This window comes from Dermacentor albipictus, chromosome 8 (assembly GCF_038994185.2).
Source record: "Dermacentor albipictus isolate Rhodes 1998 colony chromosome 8, USDA_Dalb.pri_finalv2, whole genome shotgun sequence".
Taxonomy (NCBI): Eukaryota; Metazoa; Arthropoda; class Arachnida; order Ixodida; family Ixodidae; genus Dermacentor; species Dermacentor albipictus.
The window spans coordinates 124,406,100-124,418,426 of NC_091828.1; the positions used below are offsets into that span (position 1 = coordinate 124,406,100).

Genomic DNA, 12,327 nt, shown 5'->3' on the forward strand with positions numbered 1-12,327 from the left:
GACGGAGAGACGGAGCGAACACGGGCTAACTGCAAAGCCTTCGCTAACTGCAGAGAAAGGAGAGATATACATACACGAAATATGTGAAAAGGAACGCCACCAGAGAAAGACGAAACTAAGATGTACCGCAATGCGTGAATGAGCGTCTACAACTTGCGTGGAACACGATGCAGATAACATGCACGCATGAGAGCGCGGCGTGCTGATCACCGCCGCGAAGAAGCAATCAGGGGACACACACACACACACAAGCTTCAAACGGTTCACCACGGCTCGTTTCACACCGCTTCGCGATGCGGAGCGGAGCGTTAGCACCTAAAACGATAACGCTAGAAGTAAGGAAATCCGAAGATGACCGTAGACAGTTGGCTGAGCGAGGTAAGTTTAAGTCCTCAAGCGCCCGTGTAGCAATCCGTGAAGTCCCCGTAAAGATGGCGGCGAGCGCCCATCGCCTCTTTTAGTCGTCTGCTAGCCAGAGAACTTCCAGAGAGCAGCCAGACCAAAATCGTCCTGGCAGGTTCTGGCAGCCCACGGGTAGCCAGAACCGTCCAGCGCGAGCAAAACGAACGCCCGGCGGAAGTGCGTAGCGCGGTGGGCGGAGCAACCCGAGAAAAACGAAGACGCTCTGGCTGGCTCTGGCAGCCCGCGGGTAGCCAGAAGTGGAAAATCGAAGAAGCCCACAACAATCCGTAAACCAAGTCGCTACGTGCCGTAACTCGTTGCGCGCGCGTCAAAGTGCTTCTTGTTACGATTTGTTGTGGTGCTTCACGAAGAATCGTTACAATTGTTTCTCGCTCATGGGAAGACGGTTATCGTCTACCTCTGCAACGGAAAATATGGTCACCGACGGCAAAATGTAACACTAACGTCCGCGGTTTGCGACCGTCTCACTCCAAAGTGCGATCTCCGACAAATATTTCCTACCAGCGACAGTGCGCGCTCTCCCATAGAGAAATGTCGGAGGCTCGCTTCTGCATCGAGTACGCCAAGCGGGGAACTGCGGGGTGCAAGAAGTGCAAGCAGAAGATCGAAAAGGAGGTGCTGCGCATCGGCAAGATAGTGCCGAATCCGTTCACCGACAGCGGCGGAGAGATGAAGCAGTGGTTTCACGTCGACTGCATCTTCGAGCAGCTCTCGCGGGCTCGTGCGACCACGAAGAAGATCGAGGATGCCGGCGACCTTGAGGGATGGAGCGAGATCGGCCAGGAGGACCGAAAGGTAGTCCTCAAGCATATCGACGAGCTGTCGGAGAAGTTCGGCGCTGGAAGCCCCGGCAAGCGAAAGGGGAACAACGCCGGCGGCGGAGGAACTCCTGCCAAGAAGCAGAAACTGCAGACGACCCTGACTCCTCAGGGGTCGGACGATACCGAGGAAAAGCTCGATCTGGAGGAGCTGGAAGCGTCGCCGCTGACGAAGAAGTCAAGTAAGGACGACGCCTTCAAGGAGTTCCGCAAGCTGTGCGCCGCCATCGCGGAAGAATCGACCTACACGGGCAAGACGGCGATCGTGGCGAAGTTTTTCAAAGGAGGCAGCACGCGCAAGGGTTTCACGGGCGACCTCTGCCTCTGGGTCAAGTTCCTCTTGCCCATGGTCAACAAGCGCGTCTACAACCTGCAAAGCAAGCAGCTCGTCAAGGTGTTCAGCCGAATCTTCGGCAATGGCTGCCACGAGGAGATGATCGAGGACCTGGAACAGGGCGACGTGGCGCGTACCGTCGGCGCGTTCTTCGAGAAGTACGGCTCCCCGGCCGACAAGAGCACGCTGACGATGCAAGACGTTGACGCCTACCTGGAGCGCCTGTCACGGCTCACCCGCGAAGACGATCAGGTGCAGCTCCTGAGGCACCTGAGCGCTCGCTGCACTGCGAACGACTTGGTCATGGTCGTCAGGCTCATCAAGCACGACATCCGCATAAACTCGGGGCCCAAGCACATCCTCGAGGCGCTGCACCCGGACGCATACCAGGCGTTCCAGGCCTCTCGGAACCTGGAGGACGTCGTGAGGACCTCGAAGGAAGGCAACGTCAGTGTCTCGGCGAGCCTGATGACGCCGATGATACCGATGCTGGCGGAGCCCTGCGGCTCCGTGGACGACGCCTTCGCCAAGTGCCCGAACGGCTTGTACGCGGAAATCAAGTACGACGGCGAACGGGTCCAGTTACACAAGAAGGGCTCGGAGTTCTTGTTCTTCAGCAGAAGTCTGAAGCCGGTGTCGGCACACAAGGTCCAACATCTTAAGGACTTCATTCCAAAGGTATGAAATGCCGAGTTGCTCGGTGTAATTCAAAGGCATCCATAGTCAAGCCATTGTGATACATGCTGAAAAAAAAAATGTGTGCTAAAGCTCTTATCATTACAAAGCCATTCGCACTGTGAACTTGCTCGTGCTTTGTAAAAGCAGTAGGTGCACTATTATTAGTTTATTAGACAAGATGCCAACAAAATGAAATGCTTGGACACCATTGCTCAAGAATGTTTTCATTCGCTATTTAACTACATTCTGCAAGTGTATGCATTTGATTTTTATCAGGGAAAGCAGGTGCATTTAGACTTTTTGCAATGTCTGGACAGGTCATAGTCTGGACAGGGCACAACTGCCTTTTTCTGATAGACAGCTACAGTTCTGTTCACATGTGAAGTGATTGTAGACCAGGGGAGCCATTCTGTAAGCGTCCACCTAATGGATATTTCCATTTTGTCTGCTGCTTAAGTGCCAATTGGCTGGGGGCACCTGTCTCCTACTGAAGCGTACCCCAGCCCAGCCAATCAGAACTCCAGCAGCAGACGAAGTGGACATGTCCACTAGGTGGACCCTTGCATAATAGCGCTCCTGATGCATGTGGCAAGTTACATTGTAAGCCATGACCATTGCATTTATTTAAATTCTTCCCCCCCCCCCACCCCACTGTTTACCAACTTCACCTGTTTCTTTGGATGTCCTTGCCTGCAGGCTTTTAAGCACGGCCATGACCTGGTCCTTGACAGCGAAATTCTTATGGTAGACACACACACGCAGAAGCCACTGCCCTTTGGAACACTAGGAATCCACAAGCGGGCAGCCTTCAAAGATGCATCTGTGTGTCTTTTCGTCTTTGATTGTCTTCACTACAATGGCAAAAGCCTACTGGACCGAACTCTGCGTGAGCGCAGAGAAATCCTACAGGCCAACATGACCCCCATCAAGAATCACGTCGTGTTCAGCGAGCAGCATGTGATCACAACACATGAGAAGTTGCGGAACCTCATCAATGATGTCCTGTCTCAGGGCCTGGAAGGGCTTGTGCTCAAAAATCCTGATGGCATTTATGAACCAGGAAAGCGCCATTGGCTCAAGGTTAAGAAGGACTATCTTAAGGTGAGCATTGAATATTGCAATTCTAGCATGTGCATATCCACGAGAGTAAGTGAATAATAGAGTACTGAATGCACTGATGCAAGCACCAGCAGCACTGGTGGCACCATCTTATTACACCGAAATCAGCTAGGGCACATTATAATTACAATGACGTTTTCTAGTTATGTGCTAGTGCAAAAGCATCAGCAGGAACAATCAATTACGTAGAGATCGCTTGCACTGACATTATTCTAGCTACCACTTTAGAGGGCCACTATGGTGAGAAGGTGTGTCCATGTGCGTCTTGCACATTGGTACAGCCGATACTGCCATGGTTCTGGCACAGAAGCAAGTGGTGTTCTGACCGCATGTCTATGACATTGAAGCAGGTTTTTCATGTGGACTTTTAAGATAAACCATTATTCTGGCACCATTGCAGCACCTGTACAACAGAAAGTGATTATCAGCAAAAAAAATTACATTTCAATGCAAGAAGTTACCTTTGTGGATATATGATAGGGATGAAATGGTGAAATTGCTGTGACCTCCCAGTCTGTGCACTTCTTGGCACAAAATCAGTCACCATGCTTGGTCACCTGCACTGTGTGCTGTGACTTAACAAAAAAAAACTTAACAAAGTAAAACTTAACAAAGTTTACAAATTATGCTCCCTTTCTTATGTGTCAAGGTCTGCCACAAAGGACCTTGCCCCTGTCCATGGCTTGATAGTTTCCACAAACTGTGCCATCACAACAGGCTGATGTATGAATTAAGGCAATTGTGCTATGGGCCTCTTCTCTATACATGAATTTCTTTTACTATTCACCTTGTTTTGGTAAAAGGGGCATAATTGCTTCTTTACAAGGGAAAGCTTTTAGTCTAGCTCACTTTTGTTTTCCTTCAAGCTCATGACCTTATTGCAACCTGCAGGGTGGTAGCATGGCGGACTCAGCTGACCTCGCAGTGCTCGGAGCATACTTCGGCACTGGAAGCAATGGTGGCATCATGTCCATCTTCCTAATGGGCTGCTGGAATCCGGCGACCGGTCGCTGGTGTACCGTCACCAAAGTACACGGCGGCCACGATGACAAGACGCTGGAGCGGCTCCAGACAGAGCTTGAAATGAAGAAAATATCGCGGCAGATGGAGCGGGTGCCAGCGTGGCTTGATGTCGAGAAGGTCCTGGTGCCGGATTTTGTCGCTAAGGACCCGGACAGCACTCAGGTTTGGGAGATTGCCGGCGCCGAGTTCACTCGGGCCGAGGTGCACACCGCAGATGGCATCTCCATCCGCTTCCCCCGAGTCACGCGGATCCGGACGGACAAGACGCCGAAGGAGGCGACGACACTGCCCGAGCTGCGCAAGATGTTTCAGAACTCCAGGGCAAAGCCGTTTGACCTGGGCCTTGGCGAGGACGAAGATGACGGCGGTGTTGCAAATGCTTCGTTTAGCTCAACAGATAAGTCTTCCTCGCCAGAGAAATCCAGTTCCCCAAGAAAAAACAATTCTTCAAGAAAGTCTGATTCTCCAAAACAGACCCCCTTGTCGGTTTCAAAACAACAGCCTTCGCCCGCCAGGAAGCATCAAGCAGAAAGAGCACCGAAAAACGACACCAAATCGGAGGCGTCTACAGGAACGAAGAAGAAGCTTTGTGACTTTCCCGACGTCTTCACGGGTGTTAGAATGTGTCTTCCTCAGAGTAGGCTGTTGAGGAGGTACTTCGTTGCCTACGATGGCACGCTTGCGAAGAGTGAAACTGACAGTGTGACCCACATGTTGTCGTCACCGAATGTGGGTACTAAACAATGTGCACGTTCAGTGAAGATCGTTACCGTAGATTGGCTTTGGGACAGCATGAAACATCAAAAACGTCAGGATGAAGCGAGGTACTCTGCATGAACGCAGTTCTTGTTTTTGAGCCTCTAGCTTCTACTGTTGGAGCTGTGCTCGACATGTGCAGAGTCTAACTTTGAAGTTCACAAAACTTGCGGTGCTGGACTTTCTGCATTCTACTATATCCTTTATGAATGCGGCAGTGGCCTTCAAAGAAGCCTCGCTTAGAATTTGTACATTTACAGTGCTGCTGTGTTTGTGCACCAATGTACTTACGCAGTTTTTTTTGTAGAACTGCTTTTGGAGTCATTCTTGCATTCTTCTGAATATCCTTATTGATGTCAAGGCGTGTTGTTTTCACTGCTGCCTCTATCTCAGGAAGCAACAGCTATAAAGGGCCTATAAGCCTTCCTTTATGCTGGGGTTGAAGCTGGAGCAAGCTTTATTATTATTATTATTATTATTATTATTATTACATGCAGCACATGAATGTTCATTATGGCAAGGTTAAGAGGTGGAAACTGAAAGGGCATTGAATGTACATATATAGTAGGGTTCATTAAGAAAAACCAAATTATTTAGTATTTTGGGACTGATTAATTTCGCTTTTGACACGGATGCATTTACCAGGTCAAATGTACCTAATGCGTCACACCGTGTGTTTCTTTCATTTTAAGTTGATACCTTCAAGTCATGTTGATTTGAACACTATGTAATTAGGTGTCCATTTTAAAGGCCAAATGCAAAGAACTTGTGCTAAATTGGTTATAGATTAACTGTATATACCAATGAAGCAATCAGGCAAAGTTGCAGGGCTAATAGTTGTCCAATTTGCTTATTAACAGCCTTTAAATACCATCTTAACAGATGATGCATGCACCTGGTGGTTGGTGGGTGCGACGCAACTCACAAAATTTGGGATTTGTTTTCACCGCCGTGCATAGTACAATCGTGACCCTCAAAGGGTTAGGGGTGGACTGTACTGTACATAATGTGTGTTGCATAAATAAGACTTCCACATCTTGCTAAGCAGCAGGCTCATTCAAGCTCAAAATTTGCACAGGTACCATTCTGAGGCGAGTTCAGCTTAATATATTATGTTTGTGGGTATTACTTATCAGTTTTGAATAATCTTCAGAATAAATCTAAACACCACTCAAGATGTGTTGATTTCACTGCAGTGTAATGGTGGCGCCATCTGTCATTTTTCTATTGAACCTTGTTTTCTCCTAAGCCATGACAGATGGTGGCACTATGCCATGGCAGTGGAATCAGAAGATTTTTGAACAACATAGCCACATACAGCCACTTCGAACTTACTGTGGACGAAATTGATTAGTAATACTCATAAAAATGGCATTAAACTCACTTTCACGCTAAAAATTTGCATACAAACGGCCTAGCAATTTAGCAGGAGCACTCCTATTTATGCGGCGCTCAGTATACAAGTGCATGTATGCTTGTTAGGGGTGTGTGAATATTCAAAACTTTCTAATACCAATTTAATAGGGTCCTTTTCAATTCGGTTTTCAAATCGAATAGTCACTATTCGTAAATGCAAATATTTTTCTAGTACTTTTAGAACATTTCAAAATGTCAACTGTGCCCAAATAAGCATAATATTAGAGCGATCGTATGCTACATTTTCTCTCCCATGAGCATATTATGGACATAAACCATGAGAACTTGTGTAGTGGAGCAGGCTACGTCCTTAGGTAGCCATACTTTACAGGCTATACAGCGATCATTCACACACTCGAAAAGCTCTGTATATGCGAAGAAACTACTTGTTGGCTTCTGAAGCTCCATTTATGCTTTTAATAAACTAAACTTCGTAACGTGCTATGTAAGGGCAGAAACTCGCTAACTTTAAGAATACTAGGAAGTGAACACCATTTTGTATCAATTGTGATAACAGCTGTTTATTACTCAAAAAATGTTTGAAAAGTATTCTGTATTCAATTTGCTTTCGGCACTATTCGATTTGTATTCAATTCGGTCTCAAAAATAGCTATTCGCACACCCCTAATGCTTGTGTATCTGTGTGTATATGATTGTGCAAGTGTGAAAGGATGAAATTGTACTCATGTTAAGACCTTTCTTTTGCATTTAGGTCTAAGTTGCACCTTGTGCACTTTTTCAGTCTCCTTTTTTGGCCTTTGTCACTTCGTGCATCTGTGTCTTGAAGAAGGCATTTGTTTTAAAACTGAAAACTCATTAACTAACGATACCATATCAGTGGGTGTGTTGTCCTGGCTCAAAACCTATTTAGCCATTACATATGACTGACTTGTTTCTTAGCTGCTGTTGCTGTTTTGGAACACAGTCCAAATTATAAATTTAATGAAAATGACAAACATATGTCAGGCTTAACATAATTATTAAGCGTTGCATGTCTTCCAAAGTATGGACAGATTGAAATTTTTCGACTGAATTGTGAAGCTGAGCATTGATAAATGAAAAACACTCTTCGCAAAATATATTTCACATGTTTGTACCTTGCTTATGTAATCCTCTAGGATGTTTGGAAAATGCTTGTTGCTTTTCTTCACAAAGAAGCATAAGTTACTAATTAACTTAAGTGACGAACATATTGAGCATGTAGAGGTTTTTGTCTGGCCTGGAGGTGTCTCTAATCTGTTACTGCAGTGTAGCTGTAGTATTCAGATTATGATACTTTGGTTACATAATGTGTAGTGCACCTCTAAACAAACTTCGCAGTACCTGCAAGATATATATTTACATATGTTAATACATTTATGTGTGTTGCCTGCAAAAGGTATTTTTGCCGTCAATTAAATTTTGCGTGCAGTGATATTGCACTGTACACCAATCCAGTACACTAACATGGCTGGATGCTCCAAAAGATTTCTCATATATTTTTAATATGTTTCTCATTCAGCTACTCTGTAATTTCAGTGTATCTATACACACAAATTTGGAGAGTTAACTGTAGAGAACATGATAATTTTGGGGCATGTGCGGTTAATATCATGAATAGTATTTAAAGAAAATGGAAATGAATGCTTCATTAAGCATGCACTTGGAACAATGTTACCAAAGAAAAGCTGTTTTGTGGGCCTCATAGATAATAATATGTACTAATGCACTATATCCCCAGAAAATTGTCTGACCAAATCATATAAAGTTTGTTAGCGTATACTTGTGTCAATGATTAATCTCTATCTACTAAGTATGTTTTCTCAGTGCTATATTTTATGGTCTGTGCATGACTATTAAATCTGCTCAGTGTTTTGTTGCAACTGGGCACAGAACATCTAAATAGATGCTTCCATGTGGTTTTCAAGCATATCCTGCAATTTGTCATGTGTGAATGAAAAGAGCATTTTTCATAGCTACAAGTTAAAGATACAGTAGAACCTTGTTCACATGTGTTGAGAAAGAAAAGCTGCGAGAAAAAAAACGTACTAACCGGGAAAGTGTATGATCTGAAGCAACTGCAAAATTTGACAGACGTAATGCAAAGAGTTGCACGAATCATTGTGGCTCGAGACGCCGACGCTTGTCGAGCTGGTAAGGCTCTGCTAGGCGGCCTGAGACATGTTGTGTTGTTTTCTCATTGCATAGTGTTTTAAAAGGGCGATGCCAAACTGAAACAAAATTGACCTGGTGAGCGATTCCAAATGCCACTGGAGCGAAACACGACGCTCGCATCACGCCGCCTGCACCAGGAAACGGTGGCATGTTTGGGTTATCACCTACAAGAAGCACACAGTATGCTTCCAATGTCACTGTATCCCTGTAAAACGAGTAGGTGAAGATGCTTATCACAATAGGTTTGGCAGCGAGTGACAACCTAGGACGATATTTGCTGGTACCGGAATAAGAAACTGAGTGTGTTCTGGCGTTTTCACGCCATATGAGTGGGCGAGTATTGTAGGGAAGCTGATGCGGTGGGCAGCTACTATTCTTGACCGCACATGCTTTGCACATTTTCTTGTTTACATGGAATCCAGCGGCCGGAAAATGTGTCATACATACTGTCGGGAACTGTAGGGGTGGCTGCGGAGCACCAGAACAAGAGGACAAGCGTAGCCGGCTTCTAGAACAGAATTGCTTGTGCCGTGCTTGCACATCGACTATGTGCTGCCGACACCAAGGTGCTCGCCGAGAGCGCCAACTTTAGCATCCTTACATTGCAGCGTTGAGCGCTACAATACGATTGCGTTTTGAAATGTACGGACCGCAAGTGCCAAAAGATTGTGTTTCCCGGGAATGTATGAACCAGTAAAACATAAATGTAACTCTAACGGGTCATTTTTTGTGTTCTCGATTGCGAATATCTCCACGAGGTTCTACTGTAATTTACAGCTGTAGCTGCTACAGATGCTTCAGCAAACTTTCGTGTGGTTTCCCTTATCACTCTATCTTCCCATAGGATGTCGAGAGAACAGGAAGCTGTGCTATTTGTCCTAACCAAAATTTGAGCCTGTGTCCAAAATTTGTGAGCCGTCATGCTGTCATTGTCGTCACTCCATCATCAACTGGAAGCTACCATGATTTCATGTGACATTCTAGTTTTCATGTGAGTGAACATCTACAATTCTTGAAGTTATCAAGAACCAAGTTCATCTTTGGCAGGTCTGAGGTCGTCGTTCCTTATTTCCAGGCACACTGCAAACAATGGCTTTCTTCAGGGATGGGCAACACTGCACCCAGTGCCATGTCAGTGTGCTTTTGCTATTTAATTTTTTGTATGGCACATAACCCTATACGTTTGCTTGAGTTGCTTTCTTCACTGCTGTGCTTATGACATATGTATATCAACTTGTCATCCAAAATGTGGCAAAAATAGTTGAGAAAATGGGTATGTTAAATATGATGAGCTGTTGCTAGTTGGCATCTGTGTCTTTCAGGTTCCAGTGTTTGTTTTCTCTAGCTTTCTGGAGCCTGTAACATCAGTAAGAACAGTGACACTTGCTGGGTACTTGTTTTGAGTGTCAGCATTTCAATGCATACTATCATAATATTCCAAAAACAGTTCAACACCATCGTCACGGTTGACTGAACTAAAAGACAACACAAAATGGCGATCAAGGCTTTTTAAACACTTCTCTTTATTGCCAACATTTCGCTGTAGACTGCTGTTACACTCTGTGTCTAGAGCAACACTGCAGTAGTAAAGGATTGCACTAAGATAAAAGCCTGACTGGCTAGTCCTCAGTCCTCTGAGTGCAGTGAATTGATGTTTACTGCACGTGATAACCCTGCACAACAAATGAGTTAAGTTGGCACAGGTTTGCTGCACTGCGCTAATCTAACGTAGCAGACTGCACTGAGCAGTGCCCCGATTGTTCACGGTAATGCAATGGACTTTGTGGCACGGATCAATGGATCAGCCTTCTACTGTACAGACAGTAGGCTCAACGCTGGAGCTATTGACTTCACAGCACTACCGGGGCCGGCCTCTACAAAGAACCAGCAAGATCTGTTTCCTTTGCAACTCCAACAGCTTTGAATAGGTTTGAGCTAAAGTGGGCTGGTATGGGAGACCAAATGCAAGAATGCATGCAGTTCATCAAAGGGAACTGACGCCAGAAGAGAAGTCTATAGGTCAAGGGTATCGTCTGTGCTATCGGGGTCGAGCTCTGTTCATTTACAGGGGCCATATATATGAAATGGAACGTCTACTCAATACTCAGTGAACAGGTACTGCAGAAGCAAGAGTTAGAATACCACTTGCAGGCGTATGCTAATGACACCTCATTCAAGTATTGGCGTTTTTCACTGGTCGATCTGGAGTGGCCACCGAAATCCTTGAGTGAGCGTTCGGGTTTCACAAATCCGAATCGGCCAGTGAAGCGCAAAAACACTCCGCGGAGGATCACACAGGAAGTCTGCGTACATGTGACACAAACCGGATCCGGAAGCCATGCCTGACTTCCGCTCCGTTCGTTTCCACGGCAGCCAAAGTCGCCGTCCCCCGCAGTCCCCCGTGAGTAATTTGACTGCGGAAGTCGCAGAGTCCGTCATTTCCATGTCACACCCGCAAGGATTTTGCGTGGACAACATGCATAAAAAGCTTCGTACAGCACCTGCGTCGCCTCATAATCGCTGTCGTCCGAGCTCTCATCACTAAACGCGGCTTCTGCAGCTGCACCGAACGCAGCCATTTTGCGAAGCAACACAATGTTGTGCGTACCAACCGGGTACCGATTTTGCTTTAAGACGGAAGTGATGCGAGTTATTTCTGCCTGAATCCGTGCCTCGGTGGCGGAGCAAGTGAGAGCGATCCAGCGCGGAGCGAGTTGATCTGAAACGACCAGCGGAAAGCGCGAACCTGCTCCAGATCGACCAGTGAAATTCGGATTCATTGCCACAGAGCAAAGAAATCCTGCTCCGAATCGACAAGTGAAAAACGCCGTAAGTACTTCATGGCACCTTGTCATTTGGCCACAAAAAAGGCAAGGACGTTTAACAGTCTGGAGCACAAATTGGGGTGTTCCCATTCATATTGCTGCACCTTGTATACAGAATGCCCCATGGCTGCTGCTTCTGAGCACTGTCTATGTTTAACAGCAACTATTAACATTGTTGTGGCCAGCAGTTTTTCTAATGCCTAGCCTAACCTAACATGCCACTCACAGTTCCTAACTGCAGGTACACAATGTACTCATTTTTGACTGTTCTAAGTTCATTCCTTGTGGAACCTAATGCACAGCATTCATGAGTACGCTCAGTCTGTGACGGCTACCAGTCCATTTCTGCTTTCTTTTTTACTCATAAGAGAGAACTGTAAGTTAACTACCACACTGATAAAGTGTCACGATCAGTATCGTGTGCGTTATTTGCACTATCTTCTACTGCGGAGCACTTTTAGGGGCAAACAAGGGAGATGCCATCAACCTTGTAAACACATTATGTCAACAGAGTCATCTTTCAGAGGCCACTAGCAGACAGCTGAACAATTGAGACAGTTCAAGAAACTCTGGGAGTTGTACAATGCACGTGTAATGAAACTGCTGACTGCTTTAAAGGGTGCTGAAAAATACCGGATCTTGGCAGCAACATTAAACACATATTTTCTCTCTCTCATTAACTTAAACAACGGACTCAACCGGGAACTGTGGAAGTCTCCAGTTCACAACGCAATGCCACGACAGATGGAACTAAAAGAAAGCATTATTCAATGCTGAGCTA

At 45.9% G+C, this 12,327-nt stretch overlaps 1 protein-coding gene across 1 annotated transcript; it reads left to right on the forward strand.

Annotated features, from left to right (window-relative positions):
• Positions 1-598: 598 nt before the first annotated feature.
• On the forward strand, positions 599-5,621 carry DNAlig3 (DNA ligase 3). The gene is made up of 3 exons (XM_065451999.2): positions 599-2,253; positions 2,950-3,354; positions 4,264-5,621. Exons 1-3 carry the CDS (start codon positions 955-957, stop codon positions 5,230-5,232), a joined length of 2,673 nt encoding a protein of 890 aa, XP_065308071.2. The 5' UTR covers positions 599-954; the 3' UTR covers positions 5,233-5,621.
• The last annotated feature ends 6,706 nt before the right edge of the window (positions 5,622-12,327 follow it).

Bases quoted from the DNA above. Each gene is read 5' to 3' on its own strand.
- DNAlig3 (XM_065451999.2), top strand. From the start codon at position 955: ATGTCGGAGGCTCGCTTCTGCATCGAGTACGCCAAGCGGGGAACTGCG. The intron at 2,254-2,949 runs GTATGAAATGCC...CCTTGCCTGCAG, and splicing joins TTAAGGACTTCATTCCAAAG to GCTTTTAAGCACGGCCATGA. The intron at 3,355-4,263 runs GTGAGCATTGAA...TGCAACCTGCAG, and splicing joins TTAAGAAGGACTATCTTAAG to GGTGGTAGCATGGCGGACTC.